Source organism: Cinclus cinclus, chromosome 6, assembly GCF_963662255.1.
Source record: "Cinclus cinclus chromosome 6, bCinCin1.1, whole genome shotgun sequence".
Taxonomy (NCBI): domain Eukaryota; kingdom Metazoa; phylum Chordata; class Aves; order Passeriformes; family Cinclidae; genus Cinclus; species Cinclus cinclus.
Genome location: NC_085051.1, coordinates 54,049,736 through 54,061,719, shown reverse-complemented (window position 1 = coordinate 54,061,719; position 11,984 = coordinate 54,049,736). Strand labels below are relative to the sequence as shown.

General features: G+C 41.4%; 1 protein-coding gene across 1 annotated transcript; it reads right to left on the bottom strand.

Annotated features, from left to right (window-relative positions):
• C6H14orf180 (chromosome 6 C14orf180 homolog) lies at positions 1–7,498 on the bottom strand. The gene is made up of 4 exons (XM_062495556.1): positions 7,121–7,498; positions 4,713–4,839; positions 2,940–2,966; positions 1–203 (listed from the first exon to the last, which is right to left on the bottom strand). The coding sequence occupies exons 1-4, from the start codon at positions 7,205–7,207 to the stop codon at positions 1–3; spliced, it is 444 nt and encodes a 147-aa protein (XP_062351540.1). The 5' UTR covers positions 7,208–7,498.
• Positions 7,499–11,984: the final 4,486 nt, after the last annotated feature.

The window sequence follows — 11,984 nt, the reverse complement described above, 5'->3', positions numbered from 1 at the left end:
CTACTGCCTCATAAACCAAGTCCAGCACCTCTGAGCAACATGTCTTATATGAAGAAAGAAGATGACAAGTCGGGATTGAAATTCCTCCAGGACTTTGACATCTTGCTTCATGCTGGTGTAGTAGAGACTCACGGCAAGGATCAGCACTGCACAAAATGAGAGCCACAGGAGCACAGGCAATCCAGATGATGTCCTGTCATCTGCTGCACGGTGATGAGGAGGAAAAAGAAAGCAGCATTATTTTAGTGCCATCTTAAACACTTCCCAAATTTGATCCCCTGCTGATGCCTTTGACCCAGTTTTCTGGGAACAGCAGGGTACAGAGGGCTCTGGTGGTGAGCACTTCTGTAGGCATCAGTTAAGTGATAGTGAGTCACACCTCCTGATGGAGGGTGGTGAGTATGAAAGATATCATCTAATGGAGCATTTAAAGAGTTTAATTATATGCAGTAAGAACAGGATTAGCATAGCTAATGCATGATCTCAACTTCCCCTCCAGCAATTATTTTTTATACCTTTACCCTAAGTGTTAAGATGAATACTAGGAGGCTACGAAGCTACTTGGTCTAATTATTTAATGTTCATAAATGCTCCATAAAAGAGAAAAGCTGTAGATTTCTGTCCTTTTCCCAAGTAAGTCAGCTTGTTTGGGACTCCTGCTATTTATGGATAGAACCCAAACATGGCTCCATTAACCAAGAGGCATATTCAGGAAGCTCTGGTGGTTTGAACCACTCTCAGAGTGCTATGTGTGCTAATTACACCAGAACATCCTCTGCACTTGCTCTTCAGCAGGAGGATACTGTAAAGGTCTTTCTTGCCTTCAAAATATTTTTCAAATAAGTTTAAAGTGCCACAGGTCGGGCACAGCACACATGTGGAAATCAGAGGGCTGCATTCAGCTTGCAGACAGCTGTGTCCCAGTCCTTGCCTGCCTGTATCCATCCCCTGGGCTTGGGGATTCAGTGTGATTCAGATCTGGCTGCTCTGTCTGACTGCACTGCCATTGCACAGTCGGCACTATTTCATAAAGCACTTAGAGTATTAAACATGCAGTATAAAGTCAAATTCATGCCTGAATAAAACCCGTAGTGTGCAGCTATTTTCCTGCCATATGCACATAATCAATAAGGAGATAAAAATGTGGAGTGTATTATTATGGGTAAAGGGCCAACATTAGCTGTAACATATTTAAATTAGCTTCCATTCCGAGCCCTGGAATACACACCAGTCAATTAAACTGTCATACAGATGTACAGAGAGGAAGGTAAAAGTCATAAAACCAAGCCAGAAACACATAATAATGTATCAAAAAGTGTATGGGGGAAAGGTAAAATGTTAATAGGCAGTCATTTTATAGCTAACCAGAAACCAAATCAATGTCCCATAATAGATCTGAGTGAATTATTTGCAGCAAGTAATTTATTCATTTGAATTTAGCCCTTCTTTCTGTTTACAAATTATCCATGTGCAGACTTCAGATTTTATAAATTTGTTTATTTGACATTATTCTATGAAGGGTTGATATGAAGGTGTTTAGCCAGGGAATTGCTCACCACTTTCTGGTTTTGCAGAGATTTGTGAGTTGGGAGTTGGTGTTTCCCTTGTGAGATTATCCAAATCACAGGCTACAGCTATGGACTGGGTGCCCACCTGCCTTTTCCAATGTGGGGCTGATGAGCACTCATGGCAGCAGGCAAACCTTCCTGTGGAACAGCTTTTCACATCAACCCTTTCATATGAAGTGGTTGTGACCCATTTCAACTTTTAAAAAGTTACTTTCCATGTGAAATTTCTGGGTGATCTCAGATGTAAAATTGGGCTTTTCTTATATCCTCTCAATTGTGAAATATGTTCTACACATGAACAGAAAAGAAGAATGTAGATGAGTAATTCCACCTGCAAAATTGTCATGAGCTATGCTCACAACAGCTTCAGCCCATCACTATGGTTAGGTGCTGAAAATCAAATTTGCTTTTCTAAATTACAATTAGAAATTTAATGCTTAAATTTGTTAGTTAAATTGTCTGTTGGAAGAGCACAGACCTGTGCCCGGTCTTATGGCAAATGATCTGAGAAAGCACAGGACCTGGATACAGGAGATTTTGTTTCAGTTCCTGCCTTGGATATACATTTCCACTGCACCCTATATGATCTATACTTTTCCATCAGGCCCTTTCCTGACTGTAGTACCCTGTTTCTAGCCCAGTAACAGCCCTAGATGATGCTTCCATTGTCATGAGCCTACAGCCCCTCTTCCTGGACAATAGCAATAGCTGAGGGATATAGGGACATCTGCCTGAGATGCTTTCTCACCTCCCAAAACTATAGGTCTGAGTGTGTATACATACATGTAAATAAGTACCCCTCTCCCCTTCAGTGCACTGCCTACAGCAGGGACTGAGTGCTGTCCAGAGCCTCTAGAAATGATCACCATCATCAGAATATTCAGATACACACATTTGCTTGGGGGTCTGTGAGGCTGGCAGGCCTCAAACCAAAAAACAGAGAAAACCGATTATTTTTATTATTTCTACCCTGCTGTCAGCATATAAATGAATTGTCTCTTCCCCTCATATGAAACTCAGCAGGGAGAACTATTGTTTAGCTTGGGGTGCTTTCTTTGCATATCTTAGTGAGAAACCTATACCTATTCTGATGCCATAAAATATATTAATTATATTTAAATTAAAAATAGCTTCAGGGATTTAAATTTTGTTTCCACTATTTGTCTTATTAGACGTCTTCTTTAAAATTGCACCAGACCTCATCATCACCTTGTGCTGCTTATGCTGAAAAGAAAAAACAACAACCACTGACAACACAAAATGCCGTGTGTATGGAGGGTATATTTGTACAGTGCATCCCACCAGCTGCAAAAGCAAATTCAGGTTAATGCTATGGATGGCTCACACTTATGTGTGAAAAATTCAACTTACCCACTACGTAGTCACAGCAGGAAATGACTGGAAAACAGAATGAAAAGGTTCTTACTCGCCTGGAAATTTCTCTTGGCAGCATTTGAACAAGAAAAGCCAGAACCAAGCAGTGTCTCCGACATTGCCTGTCCCCTTGAAGATGCTGGGCAACCTCTTGCACCACTTTTGTCTCTGGATGAGGACCTACCCAATCCATGCAAACATGCAGATGCAGGTGCACTTCAGGAAAGTGAGCAAAACTTATTGTGTGTGAGAATTCAGAGGCAGGATTGCTGCTGTTGCAGGGAGGTCAGGAAATGGCTCTGATAAGACCCTTCCCTATTTCACATAATGCCTAGAAAGGAAAGGATTTAGACAAGCAGGCTGAAAGAATGAAAGTTAAGGAAGCACTGTCAGACTAACTTTCATCAATAATATCCTGGAAATGTGTCTGCTTGGCAGCCAGGGCCCAGACACAGTACAGGATGAAAAGTCCATAGAATGGAAAAGTTTCAGTGGTGCCAAAACCCTTCATTTTACCAGCCTTAGTGTGAGTAATACTGTGTGGACAAACAGCAAATAATCTAAATCACAGACTGTTTGCAACACAGAATACTAATTATGGGTTGGAGTATTTCTCATGTCTCCATGAAAAAAAAGTCAGAGCCTTCTCCATGCTTGCAGCTCCCTGCACGAGTTCCAGCATGGCTTTGCTGAAGTCAGAGCAGTGGGAGACCAGCCTGGTCCCCTGGGCTAGACTGACTGCAGGATTCCAAATACTGATGTAGGGCATGGACTCTGGCAGAGAGCTGAGGGAGTTGTTAATTCCCATCCTGCTCTTGAGCAGTCAGGTGATCTTTGGGGAATTTAAGGCTGACTCACTGAGACTTTCCAGGAGTTCAGATTTGGTGGGAAAGCCCAGGCCATGTCAACAAGCTTATCAAGAAACAGCTTCCCCTTCTTGCATTGGAAGGCATCCCAAACAATGTATTGCCAAACAGATGTGAGTTCTCTTTATGGATACATCAGCAGATGTCAAGCCTTATTTTCAGCTGTAGCAGTCCAAACAGGTGGCTGACATAGAAACTTTACCATTCTGCCACCTATGTTTTGATCAACTGACTTATCAAACCCATATAATTTTAGTTTCCTACCAATAAATACAATGTTCTTGGTTGGATGAGTTTGGGGAAGTCAGAAGGCGACCCAAATATTATTCAGTATGGCATACTGCACATGCAGAAGTGCAAACTGGATCCTTGTGCCAGACCTCTGCTGAAAGTGACTCCCAGTTGACCTACCTGCAATATTCTGGCTCATGAATGAAAAAAACAGAGTTTTTGTTAGCTGTGTCAGTCCTTGGGTGCCTTTTTGGCAGAAATTACTATATCCTGGCTGCTAGGCTCAGACCTCTGTTATTGTATTCTGGGGCATCCTAGATACCCGCAGTCACATAATAATGTTTAAATTTGGTCTGAGTGGAAACATTTTTCTGGGGAAGCCCTGGGGCCCATCCTCAGCCATGTTCTACAATGATCCTGGTGGGGGATGACTTGGGAGATCACTGTGACAACAGCTGAGGGTGAGGCAGGAACCTGTCTCCTACCAGAGCAGGCAGGCAAATGGACCAGATGCAGTTCTGTAGAGCACAGAGCAAAAATCATCCATCCTCTGCTCCATGCTGAGCTGAAAATCACAAATCATTATATCAGAAGGGGAAGCTGATGTGGACAGACAGAGTGGATGTTAAAAGCAAGGAAGGTCATGCCGAAATTCCTGATAACTTGAGCATACCATGTTCAATGACTTCTTCTGGCTCACGAAATCGAACCCTTCTCTCTGCTCTCCGCTTTTCCCCCACAGCTTGGTCGACAGGTGGCCTTTTTCTCAGTATGGAAGGAGGATAGCTACTGTCATCTGTCTAAAGAGTTGATCAAAACACAAAACACGTGGCCATTCAAACAAGGTGAGGTGTCTGGGTGAAGGTTCGATCTTTGGTGGATGTGTTATCATGCCCCTCGACGGACATGGTATGTAACACATCTGCTTGGACATAGGCAGAGCACTGTAATATTTACAGCAAGACAAAAGGGATATTCCTACATTGCCATATAACTGCAGTACTCTAAAACTGTCTTCTCAGGGAAAAGGATAGTTAAAACAATGGACAGCAAAATGTTCAGAATGGATTTCTCTAAACTGTAACAAATATTTGCTGAAGGTGTCTTCTCAACAGCCTTGGGCTGCTCTTAGAAGAACATAAATGCGATATGAAATATATGAACCGTATCATTTGGAGCACCTTTGAAATGTTCTGAGCTAAGCAGTTCCATTCAGAATGAAGCATTGCCATTTCAACAATGGGACTGCGCAGCTGACTTGGGTTTGGACATTCCTGATGGGTACAGAATGGTAATTTACTTGCACTTCAATATAACAATTATGCTGTTGCTCTAGATTTTGCTTGGAAACCACATTTAGTCTTTGACAACAGAAGCATAATGCTGTGGATTCTTTGAAATAAGAAGAGCTTTAATAACAGTAATAAGTCACTGTTCTGCACGGGAATACTCCCACAGTCAACTGCCCAAAGTGAATCCAAAGAACCTTGGTTCAGACACCCATTGTCCTCTGACAGTAGAAAGCAGATGGCAATTTTTCTACTTTTCAAGGAGCAAAATGAGGGGTAGAGATTATTCATATTTTATTTTTAAGACTGAAGTAATCTTCTTTAGCCCTTTCCATCTCTTCCCTTTGTTCCTCTGCTAGATAAAGATATTATTTCTTCTGGTCACTGTCCGTACTCCCTTTTTTCTCCCTTGCTTGTCATTCCACTACTCAGTGACTGCCTGCTCCTTCAGATTTCCTCCTTGCTTTGATCTTTCTACTCCTAAATTAACTACTTTTGTCCTCTTTTAAACCTAAATGCCACTGCCTTGACTTTTCTTGTTGGATGCTTTCCCCATGTTCACCATTTCACACACCCACCACTTGGACTGCAGGAGCAGGATTAGGTCCCATTGACTACAATCTGGGGGTGCCAGACTCCAGGGTAAAGGGAATAAATAGGTTTTCTTATATGTCACATTCTGGATAACCATAAAAGGCATATTACATAGACAGCAGGAATTGCCATGGGTGAGGAATGTCTTCAGCTTTGATTCCTTCTCCTGAGAGATTCATAAAACCTCTCTCATCGCTGATAAGGATGCTTTATCTTGGGGTCACATCACCTCTGTCTCATGACTGTGGACAGTGTGTGTTGGAGCTCTGTGTTTTTCATTCAGCAGCTAAGAAGCTGGAAGCCCCATTCAGGTTATGGGAAACCTGGATTTCACCTCTTTCCGAGTCCAAAGAAATACAAAGCCACGTCTTAGATGCACACCCTCATCATCACTTATGGTGCACACATGGGAGCAGGGAATCTCAGTCTCTGCCACTGAAGCTGTCTTGTTTGGCCTTGAATAATTAAATACTCATTGAGATAAAGAAAGAAAGAATGACTTTACAGCCTGGTGTTTGGGTGCTCCCTTGGGGGTGGCAGAAGTCTGCTCCTATCCTTGCTCCAATGAATACTTAATATGTAATACTTAAATATTCATTGGAGCGGTCACTGGGAACAGGGTCTCTCATCTACAAGGTGAGTACCCCAATCACTCTGCAACAGCCACACACACACTTGCTCACATAATGAATATTTGATTATTCTGTGTAAAATGAAACAGGGTTAGGGACACACAGCCTAGCTCAGATTAGGGGTGGCTATAACTTTAGCTATAAGTGCTTCTCCTGTGGCACAACTGAGGAAACTGAACCTTATATTTGAAGGGATTTATAACTCCAAGTGCAGCTGTTGCCCATACAAGCTTTACCAAACACTTAGCGGTGACATGACATCAGAAGAGAAAAACATAAAACAACTAGCTGCTTGGAGAGCACCTAGCTGAGGAAGACCTTAAAAAGAAAGTGATTTTACGATATTTACTAGACTTTAATAATTTGTGGAAATCAAAGCTACACAACGTCAGAACAAACACAGCACGGTCCCCTCAGACAGAAATCTGGTGTTAACATACTGCGACAAGAGCTGGAAACCTACCAAAGTGATAGCTGGGAAATTGTATGACCCCAAAACCAGCCCATTGTAACAAGCTCCAGGCACTGGACACGGGGGCTCCATCACCCATCAGAAGATTACTTACCCGCAGCTCTTTGGCACTAGGGTCAGAAAGTGAGGCTGGACATATTTGGGACATGTACTCTGGATGACAACATGAAGCCTCCCACATGAAGCTTTGGATGGAAAGCCTGTTGCCTGGGAAGATGAGAAGGAGCAGGGAAAAGCGTCCGGAGACCCCTCTGCAGTGGGGACGGAGCCGGCAGCGGCACCGCGCAGGCGGGAGAGGCAACGGAGGACGAGGGAGTGGAAGGAAGAGTTTGTGTCCTTGGTACCAGGGCTGGCGTGGGAAGGATGACGCTACTGAGATGTACTCAGGAGCCAAAAATAGCACATAGTGATAATACTGATTGTGCAGCTGGAAGCAGGACTTTTCTGGCAGCAGAAGAGGGCCTGAATGGAACAAGTCACAAATAAACACCTACATATTTGCTTTGTGTGCATGTGAAGTTGAGGGTGGTTCTTTTTTTGATTTTTTTTTAAATGAAAATTCCTGCATCCCTGTGATCATGTTGGTTTCCTTTCCAGAATCCATTCCCAATCACAAAAATCTTGCAAGTGGGATTGTTTTTAATCCTTCTTCCATTCAAAACATGTGGGTAAAGCCATCAGGAAATTATATAAATATAGTAGGATGATAGATATCTCCCTCCAGAACAGTTACAGCCTCACTTTATATGTTTTATAAATTAAATCCATTATTATAGTAATAGAGTGGGATTTAAACATTTGACATTTCTACTTATAACAAGATTATGGATAGAAAGAGAGGTGATTTACTGTTCAAGAGGTGTTAACGGCCTCTTGTCAAATGCTGAAATCCGGGAATCATCAAATATACAATTTTTAGTCATGATTGCTGAAATATACTGGTCTACTGTCCCTGCAAACACAAGCTTGGTTTGGTTTTTTTTGCTTTTTTTTCCTTTTTTTTTTGTTGTTTTTTTTTGGGGAGGTGGGGGGGGTTATTTTTTTTTGTTTGTTTTGTTTTTGATTTTGTTTTTGATTTTGTTTTTGTTGTTGCTCTTTTCCTGGAGCTATTTATTTGCAGTGCCATGTGTAATGTACATGGTTTGTTTTTTTTAGCAGGTGGTTGGATGGATATTTCTCTGTCATGTTCAGGCTGGCCCTTGTTCTGCATTGCAGAGAGATGCAGATGCTCATACAGGCACTGGGAATCAGAGAGCACAGCTTCTCTGTGGGCTTCACTGCATATTCACTTCCTTTCAGGGATATGGGGAATGGGTAGAGTAGATGTAAAGGGTTGGGATCCTCCCCCAGAGAAAACTGGGCCAGAGCAGCAGAGGAAGCTTCTCCCCTGTGGCTGATGTGGGGTCAGCAGACCCCTCAGGACTTGCTGCCCTCCTGCAGCTCAGCCTCTGCATGGCTCTACTGTCCTCAAGCCCACCCTTAGTGACCACTCCATCAGTGTCCACATGGCAAGGAATAGCTGGTGCTGTCTAGAGCTCTTCACTCAATGCACCCCAGAGAGGGTTACCTTACCTTCTCTTTCCTGTGCATTGGGGTGATGGAGGGCTTTTCCTCATGCTGAAGCCAGCTCACAGCTGCAGGCCTTGTGAAATCTCCCAAAATCCCCTTTCTGCTGTGTCCTGCAAGTGTTGCACAGAAGTTATTTCAGGATATTTAGGATGGCTTTTGGTGGGGAAAAGAAAGTCTTTAAAATTTTGTTCACAGTACACCCTAGACAGAAAGGTGACAAAACCTGTCAAACAAACCATAGTCCCTGACTTCTCTGGCTCCTCCTTCCTCCTGTTGTGGTAATCATTTACTACTAATTTATGTAAAAAGAAAGTTACCTGCCTGTTTTGGCCAGCAAAACTGATGAAGGTGGGATTAGGACCCTAGTCCTCATCTATCTTTGACTTTGTCCATGGCAATGATCTCATTTACTTTTATTAATGTCACCCAGCGAGGCATATAAGAAGGTCTTGTGCAGCCTCTTATTCTTACAGAGTGGGACAATGCACTTGTCAGCTTTTGGACCTGAACGAAAAACCTTGTTCACGTATTTTTCACTGAACCTGGCTTTGTTCAAAGGAAGGTTTCACAGTTTTCTAAGTATTTTGGCAATTTATCAGAAAACAAAAACAAACAAGAAGCAAAAACAATAAACAAAAAACACAAACAAAAACCAAACAAAAAGTACAAAAAAACAATCCCAAAAAACTACCAATACAGAAGTTGATGAGATTTGCTGTATTCAAGAAATGGACATATGGAGACAACACTTATAATTTTTGATGCCAGAAACAATTTCTTTTCAGTTCTAGATTGCCCTTAAATGTAACCTTTTTTTTCCCATTTGATTGAAAAATAATTGGGCAGCTTATAAGTGTTTGCTTGAAAGATTGCTATCTAAATGCCAGGAATGATAATTTCACAGTGACATTCTCACTTTTATCTTAAGATGTGCAAATTATATTGATACTAATGGTTGTAAATGCTTGAATAATTAGTAGTTACCTGGGCACTCAAGTTTCAGTGGATAAAGGTGTCAGGAGTTCAAATCTCATTGCAGGGACAGTTCCATTTGTACTAAGTGCTTTTGATTGTAGTTTGACAATTTAGAATTGGATATATGTTAGGAATAAAACATAACCCAATGCTTAAAGTAAAAGAATCCAGGAAAATAACTTCTCTAGCCTCTGAAATCCCTGGTAATAAATGATAGTTATTATAGTGGGATGATTCTGCATTAGAAGCTGTAAGAATTTCCTTTATTATTGCCCTTCTTTTTATAGTATTTTTTTATCTAAGGTTTGATCTCATTTCATGCAATGTATTTCAGAAACAAAGCTGGACAAATAATTAATAAATGAATTATTTATCTTGTGAGTGTCACCTCTATTTCTTTCAGCTAATTGCTCACAAATAGATAGTGACTTTTGTGAATGTATTCATTATTCAGATTTATTCAGTGGATAATTGCTGGGAGTAATTCTTTGTCTGTAGATTGCTTGGAATAATTTTGCTGTGAACATTTAATAGTAAAAATCTATCCAGGCTTTCAATAAAAAACAAACTAAAATTATCCATAACTACTGATTATAACTACTTCCCTTAAACATGAACAATATACTGCAGTCTTAAAGAGCAATACCAACATTTTCATCAAGAAATCCACTACTTCCCATGGTACATAGGAGGGAAAGCAAAAACATTTCAACTCTCTGTGTAGCACTGACATTGAATGGTGCACACTGTACATGCAAATAAGTTTTTAGAAGAAAAGGGTTGCTTAAGTGTTTGCTCAGCAGAAGAACAAAACACGCCTAAACAAAACATGATTGACTTCCCAGAGAATAACTATGAACAGTCCACACAAAGGAATTAACTGCACAGCCAGTATTTTTTCAGCAATACCCCAGTGGAAGATGTCTGGGAAATAAACATAACATGATAAAACAATTTTACATTCAGAGGATAGCCGTGTAACCATATGAACTCTTTTTCCATTTCTGTCTGTGGGAATAAATATTTTAGACAAGCAAAGTACTTTGTAAGTGATGCCTTTGTGGGGATTCGTCTGGCCTGGTTCAATTATTCTGAAACCTAGCAATTTTCTCATATCATTGAATCTGCTTTTATTGCAAATAGGGTCATAGAAATAGTCACTCATTGCAATAATGGACTTAGTTTATCTTAACTATTAACACTTCCAGTAGGTTTACACACACACACACACACACACACACACGTATATATTCAATATTTATGGATATGCACAGTGCATATATATTAATAATGAAGTAACTTTATCTCCAACAATCTGAAAACAAAATCACGTAATACCATACAGTGCGGGGTGCAGTGGTAACTAGAAGCAACATATCAGGATAACAGAACAGAAAAGGAATAAATAAATTAGAGGGGAGTCTTCCATATCTTCCTCAACTTCCAGAGTGTCAATTGAGCCTTTGTTCAATATTCCACCTTTCATGGTTCTGTGTACTCTTGGTTAATAATTTAGAGATGCACCTTTTGGAAGCAGGGTAAATTTTGTTTTTGCCAGGAGTGATTTTCCACTAGTCAGGGAGTACATCAGGAAATAAAACAGCAAATCGCCCCACAGAGTATAATTAGCCATTGCCTCCTTCCTTTTTCTGCCTCTGGAGAAACAGATTTACTGCTGGAAGTTATGGGACACCCATGAGATACCATACAGCACCATTTCTTCTCCTCAACATTCCAGTAAAGAAAGCACTGTGTAAATCCCAGGCTCAAGACAAAAATCAGCTCTTTGGACTGCATGTTTCCATTCCACATCCAGAAGGATCAAGATTAATCTGTTGTCTGGTGGTCAATCCAAAATGGGGTATTTTTATGGAGTTGTTGAAAAAAAAGATCAAGCACAGAGCACAATGGAAACTGAGCACTGAATGGGAAGATGATCTGACAACATTTAGTGTGTGTAGCTAGCCTGTATGAAAGCAATTGGTTTTCCTTCCTGTACATCTGTTAGTTCCTGTGATGCCCAGAGAGCTGTGAATCCAGGTACGTTTTTCCCCGAGGAAGTGCAGCTGTGATCAGCTCTAAGTGCAGCATCAACAGTCCCTGTGGTGCTCTGTGAAGGACCCACAGGATCACCCTCCCAGTGGGACCTCTTTGCCCTTTGGTTATTACTACCCTGTGCTGGAAGTTCTCATTGATCACACAGCTCCCTACGTACCCCTTTGATGCAGGCAGGCAGACCCGGGCTGTTCAGCCAGGACCTGTGGGTCTTGGTCTCAATTTGTAAAAACTGGCTTAGGGGTGGTGTTACTGCATGTGGCCATCTGATCCATCACAACAGAGCTCACTTCTGAAGGCAGAGCCATGGCCCTATTTGCAGGTGTAGAACCTCAGAATTGTTTTGGTTGGAGAAGACC

Coding starts and splice junctions, on each gene's coding strand:
- C6H14orf180 (XM_062495556.1), bottom strand. CDS start 7,207: ATGTGGGAGGCTTCATGTTGTCATCCAGAGTACATGTCCCAAATATGT. Junction 2,967..4,712: donor AGAAGAAGTCATTGAACATG/GTATGCTCAAGT, acceptor TCTGTTTTCCAG/TCATTTCCTGCTGTGACTAC. Junction 204..2,939: donor CTGCTGTGACTACGTAGTGG/GTAAGTTGAATT, acceptor ATCACCGTGCAG/CAGATGACAGGACATCATCT.